Here is a 26,550-nt window from a genome sequence, read left to right as displayed (position 1 = left end):
TGCAGAGACCTAGGTAATGCTGCACACCGTTAAAAACTGGTTAACCACACAATGTTTAATCCAGATTTAAAAAGAAGGCCGAGACCACAAACAGTGGCAGGTGACACACTGGGTGGCAGTGGCTCTTTACATGGGTGCCAAGAAGAACACAAGAGTGATATAATCTTCTAAAACAATTAATTATAAATGTCTACTGTTTTCCTTCCTAGAGAGTCTAGATTCTACTGAGGTCAGAGCAAAAGGAAAGGGGGTCATTTGCGGAAAAGGACATTTGGATTAGACCTTAGGCGAACCCAATAAGGATATTTCAGTGGACCTATGAACAACATCACAGAACTGCTTTTTGCTGTAAGCCTTCTGCCTATGATATAGTTCTTCCTTAAGTGAGTAAAGTGACCTGCAGTAAAACCAAAGCACCAGGGGACAACTGTTAGATACTATCTCCAATGTGGCAAAGGAGGGTAAAGTAACCTACAGTGCAAACCAAGGGCTCCAGAAGTAGCACAAGTATAACTGGATTCAAATGGCACCGCTGTATTTTTCAAGTACTCAGAAGTATCAACAATAGAGTATTTCTTTTCTCACAGTGCACTATCAAATTCCAAGGCATAGCCTAACTGCAACAGCCTCGGCAGGTCGATTGAGGAATTCCACGGACGACACACAGCAGGGTCTCTCAGCCTGGGCACCAGTGACATTCTGGGTGGATAAATCTTCGCTGTGGGGCTGTCCTGTGTATCGTGGGATGTTTAGCAGCATCCCTGGCCTCTACCACTAGATGCCAGTAGCATCCCTTTCCGCCTGGGTGACAGCCAAAAATGTCTCTAGACCTTGTCAAATGCCCCTGTCCTCCCACCCCACTGAGAAGTATTAATACAGAGGCACAGCTCCTGTGACAGTGCAGAAGGCAAGGCTACACTACCCCGACTCCCCAACATTGGGTTCTGTCCCCCACGATGCATAGGTCTCCTCACACACCCCCACGCAATCAAGGGAAGGGATTAGGGGGTTCCTCGCTAGAAAACACCACCGACAGGCTAACAAGTCTTTGAATCTTTCTCGTACACTGAAATACAAGTTTCAGTAAACCCCCTTGAGAAGAGGGTTCAAGAAACAGGTACGGATTTACTCAGGGACTAGTCCAGTTTCCAAAGGAGAAATGGTGCTTCCTTCTTACTGTGAAGCTGATGGCAATTCTCAGGAGTTCCTGATCGTCACAAACTTCTTCAACGTTATCTGAAAATCACCTCAAAAGCTGCCCAGGAAATAGAACAATGTTTACCTTTCTTTTCAACTTGAGGCCGGAATGTTCTCTTTTTTTACAAGTGGGATTCTCTTATCACACCAAACACCTGAAATTTCAAAGTCTGGAGTGTGTCACTCTGCTTTAGTAGAAAGTATATTTGAGGAATAAGCAGAGATCCTATAGTAGCAGCTGATGGCGGAGCCTCTCACGTTATAGTGGAGAAGAATACAGGGGCCTCAGGAGCCCGGTAAGGCCGAGTCAGGGTGCCTACAGAGCGCCTTCTATCTCCTTCCTTTAAACATCTCAAGGGCTGAAACTTTCAGTACTTCCTTTGGTTTAAGGCCCTCCAGCACGCTTGCAATAGATTTTTTAAATAATAGTGTCCGGTCAGTTAAATCCACGCATCAAACTGCCGGGAGAACCCTTCTCCCACATTTAGAAGTGTGACTTGAACAGACAGAAGACAGACACTTGGAACGCAGTTCTGACGCATACGATTTCTAAGTTTTGAGCATGACTCGCATAGCATCTGCCTGTGTGAGCGAGCAGTGCAGTGGGAAGAGACCGGGACTAAAGTCCAGGAGATGTGGGTTCAAGCTCCCGACCAGCGTGTGACTAACCAGGTACCTGTTTAACATCTCCGCACCTGAACTTTGTTCCTGTAAATGCAGGTCTCAGAAAGGAAGATGACTAAAGTTTTCTGCAGGAAGGGGAATGGGAGCAGAGTTGGATATAAAATTATTTATATGTAACTATATAAAATTACACTCTCTGCAGAGAGTGCAGTGGAAGTGCCCTGAGCCCTCGGGCCTGCAAGGCAGGTAGGGATGGGGCTGTGCTGGATGTTGGGGAAGGAACCACAGGCTCTGGACGCTGCCGCCCTCAGAGCATCAGGGCTGGTCAGAGGGAAACCCTGGCAAGCGCCGTGCAGCAATGGCCTGGGGTGTTAAATTAGAAACCGTGTCAAATTACCGCAATGCCAGGAAGTCAGATCACAGAGCATTAGAAAGGACTCTGACAAGTCCACTAGAGTCTACAGAGTAGCGCCTTCTTTCAGGCAGGGACATCTTTACATCCCAAATCAGATGAGAAATATTATTTAAAAAAAATAATTCCTGGGCTTCCCTGGTGGCGCAGTGGTTGAGAGTCCGCCTGCCGATGCAGGGGACGCAGGTTCGAGCCCTGGTCCGGGAAGATCCCACATGCCGCGGAGCGGCTGGACCCGTGAGCCATGGCCGCTGAGCCTGTGCGTCCGGAGCCTGTGCTCCACAACGGGAGAGGCCGCGACAGTGAGAGGCCCACGCACCGCGATGAAGAGAGGCCCCCGCTCGCCGCACCTAGAGAAAGCCCTCGCGCAGAAGCTAAGACCCAACACAGCCCCCAAAATAAATAAATAAATAAATTTATTTTTTTTTAAAAAATAATAATTCCTAATGGAAATCATTACGGTTCTCATCAACAAGTAGCTGTGTGTATGTACATACTCAATATAGTCTGAAGTTCTTCTACACTTTTACTTGACAATTCAGTTCCAAAACTCTTTACTTACACTCTAAACAAGATACACACAATGTTGCCAACACCTCCCAATCTATACTATGAGCACGTCAGCCCCAAGAGTGCAGTATTTATATACGGCAGTTTCTATCCGACTCAAATCAACATTATGTCCTTCTTTGCAGTCAGCTGAATAAATACTACTCTTGAATCACTTTACTCTTTTTTTCTCTTTAACTATTCATTTAATGTTTCTGTATCATTAGTCAGAAGTCTTGTTAATTTGCAGGGTCTGTTTGTCCACAGAGGATCCTTTATTTCCTACAGCTTCTGTGTTCTGTTTTGTTTTTTAATATTTATTGGAGTATAGTTGATTCACAACGTTGTGTGTTAGTTTCAGGTACACAGCAAAGTGAAATCAGTCATACGTATACATATATACACCCTTGTTGTTTTTTTTTAGATTCCTTTCCCATATAGGCCATTACAGAGTATTGAGTAGAGTTCCCTGTGCTGTACAGCAGGTTCGTAATTAGTTATCACTTTAACTACTCTTGATAACATTTCAGGATCCAGAACAGCAGTGGGGTGGGGGAAAGCTTTAAAGGGAGCTGAAATACTGGGCTCATTCACATCCAACTGCAGGGAAAATGTAGCATATGTTCCATTACTACTAGAATTCCTACACTTGGCCAGTATCTTAGTTCGGGCAACTATAACCAAATACCACAGACCGGCTGGCTTTAAACAACAGAAATGTATTTCTCCCAGTCTGGAGACTGGGAATCCAAGATTAGGGTGCCACCACAGTTAAGTCCTGGTGAAGGCCCTCTTGTCGGTGGCAGACTGCCACCTTCTTGCTGTGTCCTCACACGATGGGAGAGGCTGAGGATCTCTCTGCAGCCTCTTTTGTAATTCACCAAGTCCATTCATGAGGGCTCCACTGTCACGACTTAAGCACCTCCCAAAGGCCTCACCTCCTAATACCATCAAGTTCGGATGTTAGGATTTCAACGAAAGGATTCTGGGGGAACACGATTATTGAGACCCTAGCAGCCAGCTAATTTTACTAGACCACTTCTCAACTATCTGGGCTGTTCTAATTGTAAATAAAAAGCTAGAGTTGGGCACTAAAATGCAAACGCGAACAGATCACTGGCTCTACAGTAGCGGTTCTCACAGTGTGGTTACTGGATAAGCAACACCTGCGTCTCTGGGGAACCTGTGAGGAATGCAAACTTTCAGGGCCCACTCAGAGCCACAGAATCCCAGACTTTGGGGCCCAGAAACCTGCATCTTAACAAGCCCTCCAGGTGATTCTGACACACACTATAGTTTGAGAACGACTGGTCTCCAGGATTAAGCCCAAACTTCTCAGGACAGCTCACAAGGCCCTTTAGGATCAGCCCCTGTTTTCCCATCAAGGCTCATCTCTCCATTACATCCCAAGCACCTGCACAGTGTCTCAGCCGACATAACCCACATACAAACGCACACGTGGCAGCATCTAGCCGCAGCCACCCGACAAGCCCAAAGGCGACGAGAGCCACTCAATCTTTCTGACTCAACTCTGCTACCCTTAAGAGAGCGCCTTTCTTGAGCTCTGGCCCAGGTAGAGCTGACACTCCACACATATGTGCCACTACTCAATCCTGAACCTGCAACACTCACTGAATTTATCAAATTGCACTGTGATTTTGTTTGTGTATCCACCTGTCTCCTCACTGGACTATGATCTCCTGAAGGTCGGGGACAGTTCCATGCCTTGCACAGCTGTGCCTCATACATAACGGCACTCGAAAGATGCTTGCTGAGTGACTGAAGACCTACTTCTGGTGATGAAGATACCCTTCAGAGTCCTTTCTCTACTGACGCGAAGGGTCCTATGAACTCAGGTGGTCTTTCATCTACCCAGGATCAGCGGGGGGCGGGGGGAGGTGCTGTGAACAAAGCCGAGAAATTTGAGATAAAATACAAAGGAGAAGTAGGAGTTATCTAGCAGAGTGATACTGAGTGTAGGGCAGCATTCCAAGAAGAAGAAACAGAATGTGCCAAGAATGTGAGGCGGGAGGAACTGGGGTGAGTTGAGGAAACAGCAAAGTGAGTGTGGCTGGAGTTCAGAGGGAGGGGGGTGGGCTGGCAGAGACGAGGCTGAAGACAGAGGCGGGGCCAGAGCAAGCAGGACCCTGTAGGTTTCACATCGGAGGGTTGTTACTCTAAGAACAATGGGAAGACAATGAAAGGTAAGCATGGGGGTGGCATGATGAAAATCTGTACTTTTTAAAAAATCACTCTGGCTTCAGTATGAAAAATAAATTGAATAGGGGCAGGAGTGGATACAAGGAAACCAATTAGGAAGCTGCTGCCTTAGTTCGAGAGAGACGGGTGGTGGAAAACGGTGGTGCAGAGAAAGAGCCGAGTTGAGATATATTTAGGAGGTCAGTCTGTGGGACGATAATGGAGGAGATACAGCGCATGATGGAGAAGGAATGAACAAGGAGGACTCCTGGGTTTCTGACTTACTCGGATGGATGGCAATGCCCTTCACAGAGACAAGAGATGACCGGTTACGTGGGACCTGATCTGGACCTTTTCCTTTGGAGGTGTCTTTCGATATCCAAATAAAAATGTGCAGTAAACAGCAGATAAGTAGAAAAGCAGAGAATAGAGGTTCTGTAGATAGAAATTTGGAAAGTCATCAGCATATAGATAAAGGAAAGACTAACCAGACAAAGAACACAGAGCAGTGCTACCCAAGGCAACTTTGGTGATGAAGGAAATGTTCCACGCTGTCCAATACGGTAGCCACACATGGTTACTGAACACTTGAAACATAACTGGTGTGACTGAGAAACAAAATTTTACATTTTTATTTACTTTCAGTTAATTTAAATAGCCACATGTGCTAATGGTTACTATATTGGACAGCACAGGTATAAAATAATGAGAGTTAGAAACAAACCTGAGGAATTCCAACATCTAAAAGCTGAATAGAGACGAATAAGCAAGCAGAAAAACAAACAAACAACTAGAATGACAGAGTGTTAGCCAGGGCAGCTGAAAGCTCAGGAAGACAGTAGTCACCAATGTCACATGCTGCCGAATAGTCAAAGATGAAGACGGAAAAATGGTCACTGAAACTAGCTACTTGGACTTACTAAACCTCCCAAATTCCAAAACCAACAAGAACTTGATGTGATTATCGGCTAAAATTCAGGCCTCAGTCAGTATGTTTGGCCAGAATGAATGATAAAATAAGGTCAGAGGCAAGAAAATTTTGTGAGCAGACTTAAAAATTCTGAGACCAAGTGCTTCAAATTGTTTAATATCTATGAATTTGCTCTAAGAACCTCCTTCTCTAATCATACCTAATTTTCTTACCCATAGGACAAGGATCTGAGTTAGATGGTCTCAAAACTTTTTTATTTTTATGATTATTTACATTCCCTAGAATTGTATCAGCAGTTAAACTAGCTGAGGCACTATAAAGACTTTTTAAATCACTCAATACCTTATTTCTTAAAAAGATCAAAATACCGTAAGAAAAAAGCCATCAAGCAAAGAATCAAACTGAAATTTCTACATTGTTAAAGAGAGGAACTTGCTCTTCATTTAAGATAAACTAATCTACTATGAACCTGAAACATGTGCAGAGTTTTGTGTGACTTTGCTGGAGTCTGTTGACACTCAGAAGCCTTATTTGAACCTTCCTGGGTATATAAAGTGGTCCCCCCGCCCTCGACCCGACCCTATCATCCTGAGAAAAGTCAGTGCAGAGTCAGCTGGTTCATGCCTTAAAGGTTCAGAGGAAACACAATCAGGTAATTTCTCCCCACTTGTTATATGGCATTTTTTCCTCTGAACCCTCAAAATATTTTCACAATTGCATACCATTTCTTAATCATCAACTATTACAGTTGAAAAAGACCTGCCTGAAACATATTTATATGCAGCAACAAAATTATACTGTAGCATATATATACTATATTCATAAATAAAGTTCCCGTCTCTAGTTTGAATCCTAAGCATTCTTAGTATCTTCCATCTGGTCATTCTTTTTTTTTAAACTTCTTCAGTTTCCCACTCACAAAGAGGACATGGGAGAAACAACACTGGAAACGAAATTGCTTGCAACCTCACATACAACCTGGCAGCACCATTACACCATCACTCTGAGCACAGCCCGATTTTCCAGGTTTAAGGAAAAAGTGCAGACAGGTGCATCTGGCGACGAGAGGCTAACACACAGACTGAGGCCTTTCCCGGATTCTCCACCCGATGATATTTTCACTAGATCGCACTATCCTCAAAAAACAACAAAGCGATTCTATCTTAGGGGAGCCTTTTAATGGTAAAAAATCAAAGTTTCTGTAGTGCCTTTTACAGGGAGGAAAAAACACACACACAAAAAAAAAACATCTGTCTGGAAATAAATTACAGATTAATTTGAGAAAGAATTAGAGTAACTTTTTATGTGACAGCTGTACATCAAAACTCCAAAGGTCACAGAGAAATAAGAACTGTTTCCAATAATAATATGTTACTGGATATTTTATTAAAAGAAAAAGGACACTGGGGCATGTTCAATTTGACCTTCCTTTTTATTAAAAAAAAATACCTGCACTTAAACTATAACAACCTAATTCTTTAAAATCGAAACTGCCTACACATGAACTTCAAGAGACAGCAGATGGTATTATTTATGAGGGAAGTCACTTCAGACTCTTAACACATCATTCCTCCCTAACAACGAACGGGCTGTGCAAAGATACACAGAAATAGGAGACGATTAACTATTACCTCTATGTTGTCACTTCCGAGCACTTCTCCTCAGGGTTGCTCTCTCCCCACAGCGTGAATCCCAGCTTAGAAACGCCGGATGGGCACTTCTCCACCCTCCTGTCGTCCCAGGTCCACAACGCCCGGAATGGTGAGCTCTCTCACCCCTGACCCAGACCCCTACACATCCCCTGACTCTTTGAGTGTCTTCACTGAGAAACCCTTTATGATCACCAAGAGCAGGCAACCTAAAGGCTGAGGAAACTGAGGCCTAGACAAGTGAAGGACGTGCCCAGGTCTCACTGGGAAGCTGGCGAGAGAACCAAGACCTCCTAACCTCCAGCTCCCGCACTTTTTCTTCTGCACCCAAACCTCACCTCACCAAGCTGAAGCAGCAGGACCTCACGGGAACGGCAGCAGACTGGGAGCCGGGACCTCGGACGTAAGCTCTGGACAGCCACGTCCTCCCCTGTAAAGGCAGCAGGCGGCACCAGCGCCATAATGTCCCACCATCTGATCCCTTCCCACATCCAGTTAGCCACCAACTAGGCTGTCTTTCCTTTATAACCTTCCTTACCAATCCCTTCCTTCTCACCACCATTATCGACACCCTAGATCGCTATACGTCATTCCTGGACACTGCGTCACCCTCTGTCTTTTATTTTAGCCACTCTAGTGGGTGTGAATAGTGGTATCTCATAGTGGGTTTGCTTTGCCTTTTCCCAATGTCTAATGAGGCGGGGCATGTTTTCATGTGCTCACTAGCCGTGTGTATGTCTTCTCTGGAGAAGTGCCTATGCAAATCCTTTGCCCATTACCCAAATGGGTTGTCTTTTGATTACTGAGTTGTATGAGTTCTTTATATATTCTGGATACAAGCGCTATATCATATACATGATGTGCAAATGCCTTCTCCTATTCTGAGGGTTGTCTTTTTACTTTCTTGCGGAAGACACAAGTTTTTAACTTCAGATGAAATCCAATTTACCTTTTTTTGGTCACTTATACTTCCCCTCATGCTTATACAGACCCACACAGTTTGCTAGAATACTGATTCCATGAAACCTGTCTTTGTTCTGGACATGAAGACACACGGTAGCTGAAATCGCCTATATGGCTTTAGCTGCCCAACTTTTTTCTGAGATTTTACTTCTTAATCTAAACCCTATCATAGACTTAAAAGAGACTAATTTAGGAAAAGCTAACTACTGGTAACAGAATTAGCCCAAAAGAAGAGTAATGTGGCAAATCTTAATGTGGTTATAGAGCTCACTGAAAATAAATGCTTCTAGCATTTTCACGAAAGAGGAACTACAATGCTATCTCTTTTTTCCTTAATAAATTTATTTATTTATTTTTGGCTGCGTTGGGTCCTCGTTGCTGCGCGCGGGCTTTCTCTAGTTGCGGCGAGCGGGGGCTACTCTTCGTTGTTGTGCGCAGGCTTCTCATTGCAGAGGCTTCTCTTGTTGCAGAGCATGGGCTCTAGGTGCATGGGCTTCAGTAGTTGTGGCACACGGGCTCAGGAGTTGTGGCACACGGGCTTAGTTGTTCCGTGGCATGTGGGATCTTCCCGGACCAGGGCTCAAACCCATGTCCCCTGCATTGGCAGGCAGATTCTTAACCACTGCCCCACCAGGGAAGTCCCTACAATGCTATCTTGAACTTACCAGTTATAATGTTTCAGGTTGAACTGTGTCCCCCCAAAAGATACGTTTAAGTCCTAAACCCTGGTACCTGTGAATGTGACCTTACCTGGAAACAGGTCTTTGTAGATGTCCTGCCAAAGATGTACTGCTTGACTCTCATCTAAGAGCCAAGAAGCGAGACCTATCACTGCCCTGAAAAGAAACCAACCCTGCCGACTCCTGGATCTCAGACTTTGAGACTCCAGAACAACGAGAAAATGTTTCTGTTATTTAAACCACTCACTCTGCGGCACTCTGTCACACAGCCTTAGTAAACTGACACAGTAACGCGAGATAAGAAAGGTGTCTCTGACTAAACTCCCACAGCAGGGAGGAGCACTGAGAGAAGCCGGACAGCGGTGGCAACAGGAAGTCCCTCTCTAGTATTCTCCTTAAAATGTCTGTCAAACGGTCTGAAAACAAAGTATCTTCTCTGCAGGAACAATGAGGAAAAGGAGAGGAGCAGGGCCTGTACTCTTGGAGGAATTAATCAGATCACATCTCCTTTGCTCAAAAGCCTCCAAAGACTTCCTCATTCAGAGTAAAAGCTGAAGCCCCTATAGCGTAAGTAAGGCCCTTCAGGACAGGGTCTCCTGCCACCTCTGATCTCTGGCTTTCTCTCCCCGCCCCCCACCCCTCAAGCAAGTCTGCATGCTTCTGCCTCAGACTTTTGCACCTGTCCTTCCCCAGACCCCCTCGGGCCCCTAGGGCTTTGCTCACAGGTCCCCACCTGGGCGAGGTCTCCCCAGGTCACCCTATCCAAGTGCAAAATCCTCTCCTTCCGGCTGAGCCAGCATTCCTTATCACCCCCCACCTCGCCACAGTTCAACAAGAAGGGAGAACTCGTTTTTTTCTCCAAGGCACGTCTCGCCTGTCTGAAATGTTGTGCATTTTATTTGTTGATTGTCCCACTGCCTCCCAGCCTAGTTCAGGGACTCAGTGAACACAGAGATTTTGCCATGTCCACTGCTGAATCATAATCACCTAGTCAGTGTTCAATAAACATTTTCTAACGAATGCATTTGCGCAATCTTCCTCACTGGGCTGAGATTAAGAGTAAGTGCCTCTTCAGAGTCTATACCCTCTTTTTTTTAAAAAACTTGGCTCCTACCTTCTGTCAGAGACTCAGAAAGACAAGTAAAAGTCCCCAAGCACCCCTCTGCCTCTGTGTGCTGATTAGAAACCTGGGCACAGGTTACAGTCTCTGGCCCAAGTCTTCTTGTCCTTCTGGGACCCTCCACTCCCAGACAGGAACTTGAGGGGGCCTGGAGATTTCCGTGGGAAGTCTAGCCTACAAGGTAGTAGTGTCGGTGCCTGTCAGCTGGGAATCCTGACCTTTGCTGCCCTCCACAGAGTAACACGTCCTGCAACTTCATAAATGAAGCACCAGGCAAACTGTAGGGAGGTGGGAGTCAACTTCAGACCTTGATTATTCCTCAGTATCAAAGCCTGGATAACCAATTCTTTATTGGAAGAGAAATAAACAGGAAAAAAATATAGAACATGTATATGTATATTTTTAAATCTACAAGAGTAGAGGAGGAAAGAAGTTCACAATACAAATGTTTAACTAAAGGAGGGCCTTTATTGGCGGTCCAGTGGTTAAGAATCTGCCTTCCAATGCTGGGAACGCGGGTTCAATCCCTGGTTGGGGAACTGAGATCCCACATGCCGAGGGACAACTAAGCCCACGTGCTCTGGAGCCCACACACCGCAAGTAGAAAGGAGCCCACGTGCCGCAACTAAGACCCAACGCAGCCAAATAAATAAATAAATAAATATTTTTAAAAATAATAATAAATAAAAATACAAAGGAAAAGGTTAATTATGAAACATCAACTCACGAAAGTCATTCAAATCACTATCAAGATTATGTTCCAATATAGAAATATCAATGAATATTAAGATTCAATTTTAATATGAGAAAAAATTATGAAACCATGTTTAGTTTAAAAACAGAACAGAAGCAATATGTACCCACTGACTTTAATATTCTAAAAATTATGACTACAGATGAATAAAGTTTATAAGGGAACACAGAACTACAAACAAAGATTTTTATTAGGATGAAATTACACTTACTTTCTCTTACGTTGTTACACCATTATTTAAACAAATCTGAAGTATTTAAATGTATGCTCACACTTGTCAAAGCTCTGACAGGAGAGAGAAGGCTGGAGACAGACCCAGGACCTTTAGTGTGTGTACGTGAAGGAAACAAACTGGTTCTTACCCTTGTGCCTCTTCAGCTGTGGGAAGCTGCTAATTGTAGTTGCTTGGATTATTTCCACTACAATTTGATACCTGAGTTTTAAAAAGAGAAAACAAGAAAAGATTGAATAGGAAAAAAGTACTATTTTCAGAGATGCGTTTAGACCGTATTTGTACTAATCAACTGTAATACTGTGAATCCTGCCCAAGCATCATTAAAACCACCCAACATGGATGAAGTCGTTGGTCTGGGCACTGGGCCACGTGCTGCTCATTTCTGAGACCGGAATGTAAGAGTTGTGAACGTGCTTCCCCCACTCCATTCCCTGTACAGACGCATTCCCACCTGGCCCCCCACTGAAGAGGGAAAGCTTGAGGTTACGATCAGCTCCTCCCTCTCCTCCACCCCCTACCTCTGCTCTCCTCCCGGCTACCAGTAACCAGAGCCTATTGATTCTACCTCCTAGGCCTACACTGTCCAACGAAGAGGCCATGAGCCCTGTGGGCTACTTAAGTTAAAGCACAATTTTAGTTCCTCAGTGGCACCAGCCGCATTTCAAGTGCTCAGCCACCTCATGGACCTCATGGACCACACTGGACAGCGCAAAGAGAACACTTGCATCACTGCGGCAAGTTCCACTGGATGGCACTGTCCTACACACTTCTCAAAGCTGTCCTCTCCCCTCCAGTCCTACTGTCACCATCTTCGTGATTTCCTGCATTACTCCTCACTTAGAAGAGCATTCCAGGCCAACAGATTCAAAGCATCTGCAGTGGGGCTCTGGTGTCAACAGTGTCGGAGCTCCCCAGGTCATTCTAATGCACAGAGAGAGTGGACAGCCACTGGGGCAGAACACCAGGCAGAGGTACATGTGACTGAGGTCACCTCTGTGTGAGGAAGAAGAAAAGCTTATATTTTTAGTGCCAAGTACAACCCTAGAATTGTGGCTGTTTTGAGCATATTCAAGTCAGGTGAGTTATGAATCCAAGTTCTTAAGTGCTACTTAATCATTATTAAGTATTGCCCTAACCAAACTTATCTATCCTGAGTGTTTCTTAGCCCTTAATTATGTTGACTGATTAAGAATCTGCCTATAATAAAGCTATTTAACATTAACTCTTTATCTGAACACAAACTTCGCAGCATTCTAAGATTTAATGCTACACTTGGTTGGCTTTTAGAACACAAGATATGTTCTTTTGCTTTTCAACTAAAATCCAGATGACAGAGGTGAATTCATCTGTCACAGCTACTCATGGACAGCTCACAAATTCACATCTCTTGATTTCTTCATTTGTGTAGTAAGAGTATCGATGCCCGCGCTCACCACCTCAGAGCGCAGGCTGTCAGGGGCACTGCCGGAGGTCGCCTGGAGACTGCAGCAGACTGCTGGTTGCCAACACCCTTCCTCTCTCCTTTCCCCACTAACTGGACCACATTTATTGGAGAAAGCGATGCACCCAGCTCAAAACGCTAATCTTCTCCCTAGCAGTTAGGGACAGCCATCTGGTATAGTTCTAGCCTGTGAGATATGAGCAGAACTTGCCGGGAGGGGATTCCAGGAAGGTTTTTTAAAGGGGCAGACTCCATGGAAAAGCCCTTTCAGTCTTCTGTCCTTGTCCTTCCTCAATTTTCCTCCATGGAACAAGGATGCAGCTGGATGCAGGCACAGCAGCCATGAGGATGCAAGCCATGTGGCGACGGGAGAGGACGGGAGGATTTCAGGTGTCCAGTGACATCACTGAGCCATGATAACAGCCCCAGCCTGTCCATCTCAGGACATCTTGTTATTGAGGAGAATAAATCCCTAACTTGTTTAAGTAACTGTGCGTCAATACGTCTCATGGCCAAATGCCGTCTGACTGAGAGACAGCTCTCTGAAGCCTCCATTCATAGAGAAGTTACCTCCAGGCTGAATACACACTCAGGCGATGCTCTCCAAAAGGAGGCCTTGCTAGGACATTAATAATCAATAAACTTGTCTGATGGAACTGCCTTCATTCCTCCATTAATGGTAAAACACAAAAGTAGCTTTTCACGTGATTTTTCCTGCCAGTTATGAAGAGATGAGGAAACAGCTTATAAGAAGCATACACAAACCTGGAATCATCAAACACTCCTTAACCAAGTCTTTAATTTAACCTTGGACTTAGGTTCTATAAGCAGAAAGCACTGACTTTTCACTCAACTCCAACACATGTCACCCAACTCCAAACATATGCTTGTTGCAGAAACTTCTACGAAGAAAAGCATGAGAATAATCTATGTGGTCAATATGCTTTCACTAAACAAACACTTTTAAAATCAGTTCCTAGTTTCAAGACACACTGAAATGAACAACACCAATATGGTACCTGCTTTCAGAAAGCTCTGGGGATATATCAGACTAAGGGGAAAACACTCAGCCTATAATATTTGAAAGACTACATAAAAATAGATTTTAATGACACTGATTCTAAAATGCAAAATGGCATGTACACTTATGATTGCAGATACGTAAATATGTGGGTATATGAACCAGGGCTACAATGCAAAACAGAGATAAAAATGAAGGGCATCTGTATTAAAATGGTAGAATTATAAGTCATCTTAAAACTGTTGCCAAACTGCTTATCTATCTTAGCCAGTTCAAACAGACTCACCTTCTTTCCTGCACAGGAAGCTTTCCTTACCTCTCCACTTCTGCACCAGCCTCATCATCCTTCTAACCTTTAGGCTTGCAATCTCATCATCTTAGATATCTGCCCTCCCATAAATATGAATCTCAAAGTCCTTTGAATCTTTAAATAAGTTCCTCTCCTCCTCTTCCTCTTGTCACCACCCTATTTCAGGCATTCTCACCTGTGGGTCAGCTGCATTAGCTAAACGGTCTGTCTCCTTGATGTCAAGCTTTCTATCTCCCATCCAGCCCACTTCGAGCACCCCTGTCAAAACACCTTCCTCAAAGACCACTCTCAGCTCCTCGTCCCCCGCTCAGGCCCTCCAGGGACCCCCCACAGAGGAGGAAGCCTCCACTCCAGCCTCCCACTCCCTCTGCACCTTGGCACTGGCCCCCTCACCCAACCCCCACATAAGCCTGGACTGAAGCCACGACCGTTTCCACACTGCTCTCCCCAGACTGTAGTCACTTTCCAGGCTTTCGCTCATGCTGTTTCCTTCTGAAAACAATCTCCCTTCTTGTCCACCTAATTAGGTCTTACATATGCTATTTCTTCCCTCAAGTCATTCCCAATCCCCCTAATGCACATTAATATTTCTCCTCCCTGAAATCCTAAATTACTTCTGCTCTATAATAGTACCCATTTATCTACTATTTTATACTGTTATTTTAAAGTCACATTTCCACAAAGAATGTTGTGAACGAAGAAAACGGTGTGTCCAGTGTGTCCAGGACCTCGCCCTTCTTTTTAAAATGGTCACACATCTGAGCCTAAGACAAAATTGTGGCTTTGTCTATAAAAAAAGATATGCTACCTTTTTTTTCTCTCCAACTAGATCATGAGCCTCTTGAAGATAGGGATTGAGTCTTGGATTCTCCAACCGAACCTAGCTTGGCAGTAAATATTAATGAGTGCTAGGAACAGAATGTTTGTGTCCCCTGCAAAAGTCATATGTGAAGCCTAATGCCCAGTGTGATGGTATCTGGAGGCGGGACCTTTGAAAGGTCATTAGGTCTCAAGGGTGGTACGTGTCCTTACAAAAGAGATGACCCCCCCCCCCCCTCCAGCCAGAGAGCTCTCTCCACAGCGTGAGGCCAGAGCAAGAAGATTGCTGTCTATAAACCAGGAAGCGGGCCCTCACCAGAAACCCAATTTGCCTACCAGCACCTTGACCTTGGACTCCCCAGCCTCCAGAACTAGGAGAAATGACTGTTTATTGTTTGAGCCTCCCGTTCTATGGTATATTTGTGATAGCAGTCCAAACTGACTTATTAATGAGCTACATTAATAAGTGTTAACATCTGTAACACTTAACAGGCACACATAACATTCTGAACAATCTGTTCTTTTGATATTCTTAGTGATTCACACTCTGGGACAAATAGGTCACCAATGGTACTGAAGAAAATACACGTCATCTGAGAAAGAGGTAAAATGTTCAAACAAATCCATAAAATTATAAAGTAATACCACCTAACAGACTCCTTTCATCAGGTACCAAGTACCTGATTAGATAATTTATAGTATCTCATTTAACCCTCACAAGGTGCTGTAATTAATCTCACATTACAGAGGAAGAGTTCAGGTGTATGAAGAAATCTATACAAGGTCTCACTGCTTTTAAGTACGAGAGGCAAAATTACAACCTAGGGCTTGATTCTGAAGCTCACGTTCTTAACCATTTTCTGGCTGCCCTAAAATTCAATATAGGTTAGTGTTTATCTTGTCTACGGCCCTTTAAAGCACATCACCATGGCCAAGGCCAGACCATCTTTCCAGCCGTACTGCCTTCCATGTCCCTCTTGGACACATACCATTTTCTGGCCAAACCAGAGCAGGTGCAACACCCCGGACACAACGCAGCTCTTTCCTGCCTCCCAGCCTTTGCCCCCTTCTTCTCCCTCTCACACACAGCCTCCCCCGTCACCTGTTGAAGTCCTGTTCACTCCCAAACACCCAGGCCTCGTAGATTCCCCTCGGCTACACAATGAAAGATTTGCTCCTACCCACGTCTTCAGCTGTTCACACTCTACTTCTGGCCTACCTTGCTTCATATTTAGCTATTTACAGCCACAGGGGTCTCCTACACTGAACAAGGAACACCTTGATGGCGGGGAAAGAATCCAGAGATCCGCAAGCAATTCATCTTTACAAATACCAAGCCCTCCTCACACGGTGCTCTGTGCACAGGAGGCGTCTGAAGATGATTACTGAATCTGTAGAATTCACTTTCACTTGATACCAAAAGGCAAAGTAGGAAATGAGAGACTTTCTCATTCTCAACAAAACCATGCAACACACATGCATCCAAATGCTGGCCATCCTTGACGGCACAGGCTTCTTAGTCATCTGGGGGGGATTCGGGGGCACCCGGCACTCACCTGGCCTTCCTCCTCCTCTAGAGGCGGACACGGCCTAGCTGGTGCCAAGTGCGGTTCAACAATCAGGAGGACTAATATTTGTCAACATGCTCTTGATCAGAAAAGCAGAGACTGTTAGCACGTTTTTCCAAAATGACGTTGTAAACTCAAGTTTTAGGAGGAAGCAGCGAAGCAAGAATTCAGCTCTTTTCCAGTTCTGGCAAGATCCTAGCCAGAGCACCCCTTGTCTCTGGATAACGAACACGTCACGCAAAGCTAGCTGCCAAATGTCCCTCTGAGTTGCCACCTCACCTCTCTTCCGGTTTAGACACTTCACTAAATTAACAGACTTGGAACGAGACTGTTTTTATGAACTCTTCCCAACAATGTTAATCTCGCCTGAATGCTACACAGTCCTTCAAAGTAATCACCTTAGAAATCAACACCTTCAACTGTCAAATGTTCAGAAGGGCTTTGGGATGCTATTAGAACTGATTTCAAAGTTATTTAGAAGCCAACCAAAAACATCAGTTTCGTCATCTCATCAGGCACACCTTTCAAGCGTTACTTTAGAGCTGTCTTGGTTGTGCACATGCTGGAATGTCTTGGGGGGGGGGTCAAAGGTCAGACAAACCCTAGTCTAAGTGTACCATATGGTAAATGGTTTAAAATACCGTTTTATACCAAAATTAGCAAGGATCTATTATAGCATAGAATACCGTATATACATACAAATGTTTAAGAAAATATCAGAAATTCAAAAATAATGTTTCAGAGTTGCCACAGGCTACTTTGTACTAGGCTAGGGATAATGTTTTCATTAAAGAGACTTCAATTAAAGTGTTTAAGAAATGAAACCATGGTGACTTCCGCTAGCTAAGCTGGAGCTGCTTCCCACATCCACAGCACTACTGACAAGGTCTGCTGGGTTATTTAGGGAGTGGGTCAGAGTAGCTAAGAATGTGAGCTCTGGAACCAGATGGGTTGTGTTCAAATGCTGCTTTCGACACTTACTGTGTCACCCTGGGAAAATTATTCAAGCTTTTTAAAACTGAAGAGTCCTCATCTGCAAAAAGCGGAATAACAGCATTTTTCCTCATAGGGTTGCTATGAAGATTACATGAGAGAAGACCTTTAAAATATCTGGAACAGCACCTGCCCTCAGTGAAAGTTTAATGACCGTTAACAATTATTGTTCCTTAACACTGCTGCTGACTCTTCGGATATGTGCTATTTAGGGAGCTGGTATGTGTGTGTGCTTGTAAAATATATATAAAAGCCATGTTAAGTAACCTTACTTTTTTTCCAGACTAGAACAGTGTCTCAGCCTGATCAATCGAAGACCACCAGGGTCACTGTAGTCCAACAGCCTCAGGTTTACTGACCCACTGCCATCAGCAAGAGGAACCATGGGACATCTCCCCAAACAAAGAAAAAGATAAAGTTACTACTGGTTTCTGGGGAGGAGTGGGGCGTGGATGAAATTTAAATGAAGCAGCACTGTAACAGGCTTAAAGCGGGGCTTATAAAGGGGTCAATTTCAGATGGATATAGGGTCCCACTGCCTTGAAAACTACAAAGTTAAGATAAATGTGGGATGCTGAGTCCAGAAACCCCTTATCTGCAGCTCTGCATCTGGATTAAAATGAGACTGCTTCTCTGTGTCAAAGTGACTGAAATCCTCCAGGGAAGAAGAGGATGTGTCATTCCTACTGATATAATTTCACACAGCAAAGTTTCTGATAGAATTTAGAGAGCAATGCTTCTCAGTGAATAAGAAAGCAGTAGTCACTAAGCGAGGAGAATCATTATGACATTTTACAGCCACTGAATATATATGGAAGAAATACTGTTTCCTGTTAACTTGTTAGCTGGTTTTAGTGTCTGTTATCCCAGCCTGATAAACAGACAGGCAGATTTTACTTTCTCAGTCCGAGCCAATTTTTACTTTCTCTAAAGTAACATATGCTCTTCCAAGAAAATGGGAAAATACACAAAGCACAACGAAGTTAACTACTATTAACATTTGGTATATCTTTATAACCTTTTTTCTATGCAAACACAATTATTTTTGTTTTATAAGATGGGATTTATGTTAATAAATACTGGCTTAGAGCCTTTTTAATTTATAAATGTATAGTTACTATCTTCCAATATTATTAAATATTCTGAGGCAACATCATTGTTACATGGCAATCCATTGTATAGATGAGCCAAAACCTTTTAAACCAAACCCTTATTGTTAGACATTTAATTATTTTTAGAGCTTTTCTCTATTTTAAATAAAATTACAAGAAACATTCTTGGAAAAATCTTTCCATGTAATCATGGTTATTTTCTTAAGATAAATTCTTATGAATATTGAATGTATCAAAAAGTGCACACTTTGTATCACAAAAGTGTATCACAAAATGCACACTTTGTGACCTTTGTTCAGATTATAAAAACTGTAACAGAAAGGCCGTAATTTCTACTCCTACCAGCAGGACATGAAGTTGTCTATCTTCCTATACTCTTGATAACACCTTGATAGGTGTTAAATTTTTAATCTTCACCAATATTATGAACAAAGAAAAGTATATCATTTTAGCTTTTATGTCTTAGTACTATTGAGGATAACAACAAGGTCCTGAGCTATCTTTCCAGGAGGCATATTTAATGACTACCCAGCTATATCGTGGGCTTGAGAGACCGGTCGTCTCTGAACACCCATGCACTGTATTTGAGTTACACCAGCTAGAAAGTTCTGCACCAGAGCAGCCTGAGGAATCCTGAGTGTATGCAAACACACACACACACACACACACACACACACACACACACACACACATATACACACACAGGATTCATGTTATATATACAGAAAATAATCTGGAAATATATTCCGTCTGCAATAAGTGATTTCTATTTTCTTAATCTTGTTTATATCTTTTACTCTTCCTAAAATAACTACCATAGATTCATTTTCTAGTTCCCAGAGCCTACAGAAATTACATGTTACAGAAGCGGCCAAAGCTTTGTCACCACAGGCCAGCTGGTGCCCTTTAGTTAACCTCAAGAAAGCCACAGTTTTCTCTCTGTTGCCTGCATCTAGTTTCTACTTGTGTTCCTCATATTTTTATATCAGCTATTAATATAGTTATAAAGTATTTATAGACGTATGTTTAGCACCACTGCAGTATGTTCCATTCCCAGTCCTTAACTAAAGCATTTTCATTTAGAATGCTTACTCAATATCATCTTCAGTTGCCTAGTTTTATGTTCCATATCTAAAGTGTCCTAATGACGTCTTATACATTTGGAACAAAGTTTTTCTGAAAGAAGATATTGTCGTCTCAGCTCATCCATTAATCTTACTCAAGTCAGGACCTGAGGGTGTTCTAGCCTGCTCCTGACAACTGTAATTTTTTTCAGCTCTTACTGGGAGCCTAGATGTCCCACATTACACACATCATCTCATTTAATTATCACAACAACCCTATGAAGTCGGAGCTATTATTTTCTCCGTTTCACAGTTAAAACTGAGGCTCAGAGTGTAAATGACTTGCCTCAGACCATGCACTTTGCAAGCAGTGAAGCGCCAGTGCAAACCGGGTCTGTGAGGTCCAGGCCTGCCGGACCCTTGAGCCTGTGCCTGTGGCCAGGGTCTGCCTCGGTGCCTGACCGGTTACTACAGGTTGACTTCTTGCACCGCTAATGCCCCTCAGCCTCTAGGAGAACTGCATTTCTGTCAAGCGCAGGGGAATAGAAGGACAGAGCGTGCGCTGCTGCTACTCAGTGCAGGGCTGAAGTCAGCTCGTGAGGCCTAGGCCGGCTCAGGAGAGCCGGCTGTTGCATTTCAGCGCTAAAACCCATCATTATTCAAATTAAATGACACAAACGGTACCGGTTTTTAAAAGTAAAAGTACTCAAAACTCATCGTTTCCTAATAATTTCAATCATCTTACTATTACCCATGTTCGAGGTTATTTACATCCATTCCACCACCCTTCACTACCACCCTTTCACCAGCCTCACTACCTTTTTTTGGGGGGGGGGGTGCTGCACCAGGTCTTAGTTGCAGCACGCAGGATCTCTGTTGAGGCGTGCGGGCTCACAGTTGAGGCATGCGGGCTTCTTAGTTGAGGCGTGCAAACTCTTAGTTGCAGCATGCGAAACCCTTAGTTGCGGCATGCATGTGGGATCTAGTTCCCCGACGAGGGATCTAACCCGGGCCCCCTGCATTGGGAGCACGGAAACTTACCCACTGGACCGCCAGGGAAGCCTCCAGCCTTCTCTACTTGTGAACCATAAAGTTCTTTTCTGTTGAGGAGGCACCCAGCACCACAATTTTTGTCTTTGTTTTTTAAAGAAACAAGCAGTACCTGTTGACTTCACCCCTCCCTCAACTCTTCATGTTTTATTTTAAGTCCAAGAAGCACCATCTCTGGCCTCCCTGCACCTCTCACTCATTCCTCTCTTCTCCTCCCCACAGAGGAGTAAGCTTTTAATCTGATCACAGAGGAGGAGGAACTGGGCCTGTGAAGCACAGCCCTTCGGTTCCCCTTCCTCTTAAGGGCATGCGTTCTCTGCCTCCAAAGGGCAGCAGCAAGTAGACTGCGCCTGCCAGGGGGACGGAAGGAGGGAGCAGCGGGGACAAGGAGAGGGGCTCTGAGCCAGCAGCGGTAGGTGGGAAAGAACGTCTAATCGTGAAAGTCAGTGTTAGAGAGCGCACTGCCTGCACATATAAGCTCCACCGTCCAGGATCTCCAGTAGTAAGAGTGACACCGTGGTCTTCATTTGCCTTATTTCTTGGCCGTAAGGTGGGTCAGACTTCAGGATGGGGAGAGGACCACTGCTATTCATTAGGCCTCCTCAAACCCCAAGACGAAACACTGCATCCCAGTGGGCCACTAGGAACCGCCCAGTCTTCACAAAGAAATTAAATCTATTTGTGATCCTTAGTCTAACGACCATAAACAATAACAATCACAGTATCAGCTAACAATTAGGAATATGCAGATCCTGGGCCAAGCGCTTTACATAAACTGACTTGTGGTCCTAAATGTTGTTCAGAAAGCAGGTAACACTTTACCCACACCTAACACGGCACCAGTGCTGCTCCCAACACAAGCACATAATGAATTCTTTAATTTCAGAGACATCATAAACTTCTTCATACCAAAATTCCCCTTCTCATATCAAACTCTACATTGATGCCAACACTAAACTGTCTTTCCTCCTAAATGAAAACAGTTTGTGTTCTCGGATATGTTTAACTCCCACCGCTGTGCTCTCTGCTATTTCTCAGACACGAGCAGCAGTTATATTCTAAAGTCAATGTACTTTTATTTTTCAGAAAACTGAAAGATCTTTTAGAACACTTTTCATAGGCAGCCTCACATTTTAATGTGTTTTTTTAAAACTAAATTTATATTCATTTATTCTTTTCATAAAAATTTGCCAGGCTTCTGTTTTACACTTACGAATTTCCATCTCCCTGTCCGCCCACACGAGCCTTCCTCAGCGGTTCACACGCGCTCAGCGGTTTCTTACACGCTGCCGTAGGTTGTCTTAGGTATGCTTGATTTCTTTTTTCTTGTTCCTCTACAATGTAATCCTATTTTACTGCAAGATTCACATTTTCAGAATCACTGTTCAAAACACTGCACATTCAACGAATTTAAATTCTTCTACACAGAAGCATGCAATTTTAAGAATTTTAATACTTTTAATATTATCCTCATGTGCAAATGCACCTAAACTGATTCAGAGCTGAAAATCCACCCCCTTAGGATATCTAAAGAAAAAATACTAAGCAACCCCTCAGTAACCCATTGTCGGTCATGATCTCTTAAGTTAATCCATTCATTACGCCCATTGCCTCTTGCTTTAGTCTGGTAAAACTGAAAAACAGCACACCAATCTCAGTATGTGCTGGATAAAAGGCTCCCCTCCTCTTCTCCAAACCAAATAATCCTTAGTCTCTTTAATTTTAAACTTTTCGTTCATTATTAGAATTTCCTATCTATTTTTAGATTCTCCACATTGCTCTTTAAATGAGGGTCAGAAGTAAACAAATACGGAACTGAAAAATCTAGAAAGATTTGGGCTGAAGGTAAATGAGATTACGACAGGGACAGGCTGCTCTGATTTTCTTTCTTACTACTTGTTTCTCTGGCAGTCTGTCACCACCTCAATAAAAGATGATGGTACTTCTGATGGTATTGTTCCCCACACAAGGATTAGTGCCTGCAAAGGCTCACGAACAGTAGAGAGTTATCTCCACACTTGCAGAAAATCCCACAAGGCTGGGGCCATGTGTCACTGCTGTTCTCTGCTCGCCTGGCTAGCAAGTTACGCAGCTTTACATATGGGGTTTGAAGTCAGACAGACCTGAATTCAAATCCCAGCTCTGTTACTTATTAGCTTTGTAATCTGGGGCAAGTCACTTTCCTCTCCTCAACCAAATAATGAGAATCTCAGTACCGACTTCACGTGGTGGTTATAACAATCAGATGATGATTATAAAGAATCTAGCACTGTGCTTGACACATATTAGATATTCAACAAATGGCAGCTTAGAAACAAAGAAAGTTTTCCTTTCTTGAGCATTTGCTTGGCATCTCTTTAACCCTGGCAAATGCCCAGTCCAGGGAAGCAGCCATTTCTCCAATGCCTGTGTGGGAAACAGTGCTATCCAGCCGCACTATAACTACAAAACGTGAAGTACTGTAGCAAAAACAGCTCTTTGCCTCTTCCATACCCATTCTTTTTCCTTCCTCAGTAATAGAATCCTCCATTTTTAACGAAGCCTAAGGGTGCCCAGAATGAGACTACTTCCTTTTTCTCAATTGTTTCGACCAACGAAATATAAACAAAAATGTCATGTAGCAGCTTCCAGAAATTTCCTTAAAAGACAAGCAGTACAGGACCTTTGCCACCATGTTTCCCTGCCTCCATCCCACTTCCTGGGATTAGGATATGACGGATGGCATCCTAGAGAACGTCCTGAACGAGGAGGACCCCGGAGTGCAGGATGGCAGAGCACTGAGCTAGGGGGAGCGCGGGTCCCTGAGGAAGGCGGGGCCCCGTGCCAGCCCCGACTGGGTACTGCAGACTTCCCTTAAGCAAGGAGGAAGAAAAACCCTCTGTACTTTGACAAGGCATCATTATTTTGTGGGTTTTCTATAATTTTCAGCTGAATCTAAATCTAACTAATATAAGTACAGTACCTCCACACTGTTCACGGGGTTAAACCAGTGGCTCTTAAGAAAGGACAATTTTGTCCCCCAGAGGACATCTGGCGACGTCCAGAGACATTTCTGGTTGACACAGCAGTGTGGGTGCTACTGGCATCCAGTGGGTAGAGGCGCTAGGGATGCTGCTTACCTTCTGCAGTTGACAGAACAACTCCCACAACAAAGGGCTATCAAGCCCCACACGTCAGTTTTGCCAAGGCTGAGACACCTCGGGTTAAACACATCTCTCAGGAAGGTCAGTGATAAAATGCCCTCTGTTCATCACAATAATCATGGCAGAAGAATGAGGCGTCCTGATTAGTCAGTATTCTCCTCAACAGAGTTACCCTAGATCTCAACCAGTAATGAACAGTTTCCAAAGAATCAGAATATAATGAATCACATAACACGACATCTAGTTGAGACTTCAGACTGGCAGCATGTGAAAGCACATTACATTTAAAAGAGATTCTCGGCGCATTAACTGCATTTTATAATCACCTGGGGAACTGATGCCCAAGATCTACTCTAGACCAGTTACATAAAAGTTCCTGGGGGTGAAGCCTAGGCATCTGTATCTCCCATGGAGGACCAAATAACCTTCATCAGGGTACTTTTCACAAAAGCGCTGAAGAATTACAGAACACAGGCAGCCCTGGATGCGCCAGGTTCCTGGGCCACGGTCTGCCTGCTTCTTTACTAGAGGTTCCACTGGGGCAAAACCTTTCACTGCTCCTTGGCTTAACATTCATTTTGACTCCTGCTTTATCTTCAAAATAAAGGAACACACAGTCCTCTCTCTAGTATGGCTGTGACGTGGAGTTTCACAAATGGATGCACCTGGGCTCTGAACACTGCTCTGCCTTCCTTGAGGGTGGCCATCACCCCCCCAGCCACACCAGGTGGGAATCCATCCATCTGCCCTTTAACATCCTGCATCAACATGACTCTCAGATTTCTGGCGCCTCTTTTGTTAGCACAGATCATCACTGCTCCTACTAGAAGACCCAGAAAATTCAAAATATTAAACCAGTCTAGCTCCCATATCCTCATTTTGACATGTTGGATGCTAGAAAAGGAAGTACCTCAAAGGGACAGCAGGATATCAAACTGTAATGTTTTAAAGCCTGGTTGATTCTAACATATGGCCAGGGTTAAAAACCACTAACTTAGGCCTTCTTGAGTTGAGTGTCCTGTGAGGAGCTTCAGTGCACATCCCAAGCTCCCAAAGAACTATGGTCTGAAGGGCCGGGGGCAAGGCCTTTGCATGGGGCCCGCTATGAGCAAGTGAAATAGACTAAGCACAAAGGGAAAAAAGGTGGAAGGGCTAGGCCTGAAGTGAGACTACCAGATTTATGTCCTTTCCAGATGAAATGTGGATCCTCTAGAAACAGGAGGTGTGAAGAGAAAGGACCTTCAAGATGACGGAGGAGTAAGACGTGGAGATCACCTTCCTCCCCACAAATACATCAGAAATACATCCACATGTGGAACAACTCCGACAGAACACCTACTGAACGCTGGCAGAAGACCTCAGACATCCCAAAAGCCATGTGGCTGACAGGGTCTTGGTGCTCTGGCCAGCTATCAGGCCTGAGCCTCTCAGGTGGGAGAGCCGATTTCAGGATTTTGGACCAGCAGAGACCCCCTGGTCCCATGTAATATAAATCGGCAAGAGCTCTCCCAGAGATCTCCATCTCAACACTAAGACCCAACTCCACTCAACGACCAGCAAGTTCCAGTGCTGGACACCCCATGCCAAACAACTAGAAAGACAAGAACCCAACCCCACCCATGAGCAGAGGCTGCCTAAAACCACAATAAGTTCACATACACCCCAAAACACACCACCAGATGTGGTCCATGCCACCAGAAAGACAAGATCCAGCCTCACCACCGGAACACACGCACCAGTCCCCTCCACCAGGAAGCCTACACAACCCACTGAACCAACCTTACCCACTGGGGGCAGATAGCAAAAACAATGGGAACTATGAACCTGCAGCCTGAAAAAAGGAGACCCCCAAACACAGAAAGATAAGTAAAATGAGAAGACAGAGAAATACACACCACATGAAGAAGCAAGGTAAAAACCCACCAGACCAAACAAATGAAGAGGAAATAGGCAGTCTACCTGAAAAAAAATTCAGAGTAATGATAGTAAAGATGATCCAATATCTTGGAAATAAAATGGAGAAGATACAAGAAACATTTAACAAGGACCTAGAAGAACGAAAGAGCAAACAAACAATGATGAACAACACAATAAATGAAATTAAAAATTCTCTAGAAGGAATCAATAGCAGAATAACTGAGGCAGAAGAACAGATAAGTGACCTGGAAGATAAAATAGTGGAAATAACTACTGCAGAGCAGAAAAAAGAAAAAAGAATGAAAAGATGTGAGGACAGTCTCAGAGACCTCTGGGACAACATTAAATGCACCAACATTCAAATTACAGGGGTCCCAGAGGAAGAAGAGAAACAGAAAGGGACTGAGAAAATATTTGAAGATATTATAATTGAAAACTTCCCTAATATGGGAAAGGAAATAGTCAACTCCAGGAAGCACAGAGAGTCCCATAAAGGATAAATCCAAGGAGAAACACGCCAAGACACATATTAATCAAGTTATCAAATATTAAATACAAAGAAAAAATACTGAAAGCAGCAAGGGAAAAGCAACAAATAACATACAAGGGAATCCCCATAAGGTTAACAGCTGATCTTTCAGCAGAAACTCTGCAAGCCAGAAGGGAATGGCAGGACATATTTAAAGTAATAAAAGGGAAAAACCTACAACCAAGATTACTCTACCCAGGGCTTCCCCGGTGGCGCAGTGGTTGAGAGTCCGCCTGCCGATGCAGGGGACACGGGTTCGTGCCCTGGTTC

The 26,550-nt window shown here is 44.0% G+C and overlaps 1 protein-coding gene across 2 annotated transcripts in view; it reads right to left on the bottom strand.

The window, feature by feature from the left end:
* Window positions 1-26,550, bottom strand: part of SNX25 (sorting nexin 25) — a 111,202-nt gene that overhangs the window by 38,059 nt on the left and 46,593 nt on the right. For both annotated transcript variants that reach the window (XR_010838451.1, XM_059049333.2), the window contains exon 6: window positions 11,441-11,511. Coding sequence is in view for 1 of the 2 variants with exons in the window: in XM_059049333.2 (XP_058905316.1) it covers window positions 11,441-11,511 (71 nt within the window). In the remaining variant the exon portion in view is untranslated. The remainder of the gene's footprint in view (window positions 1-11,440; window positions 11,512-26,550) is intronic.

The sequence above is a fragment of the Kogia breviceps genome, chromosome 20, assembly GCF_026419965.1.
Source record: "Kogia breviceps isolate mKogBre1 chromosome 20, mKogBre1 haplotype 1, whole genome shotgun sequence".
Taxonomy (NCBI): domain Eukaryota; kingdom Metazoa; phylum Chordata; class Mammalia; order Artiodactyla; family Physeteridae; genus Kogia; species Kogia breviceps.
The sequence above is the reverse complement of the archived record's forward strand: the minus strand, read 5'-3'. Positions and strand labels throughout refer to the sequence as shown.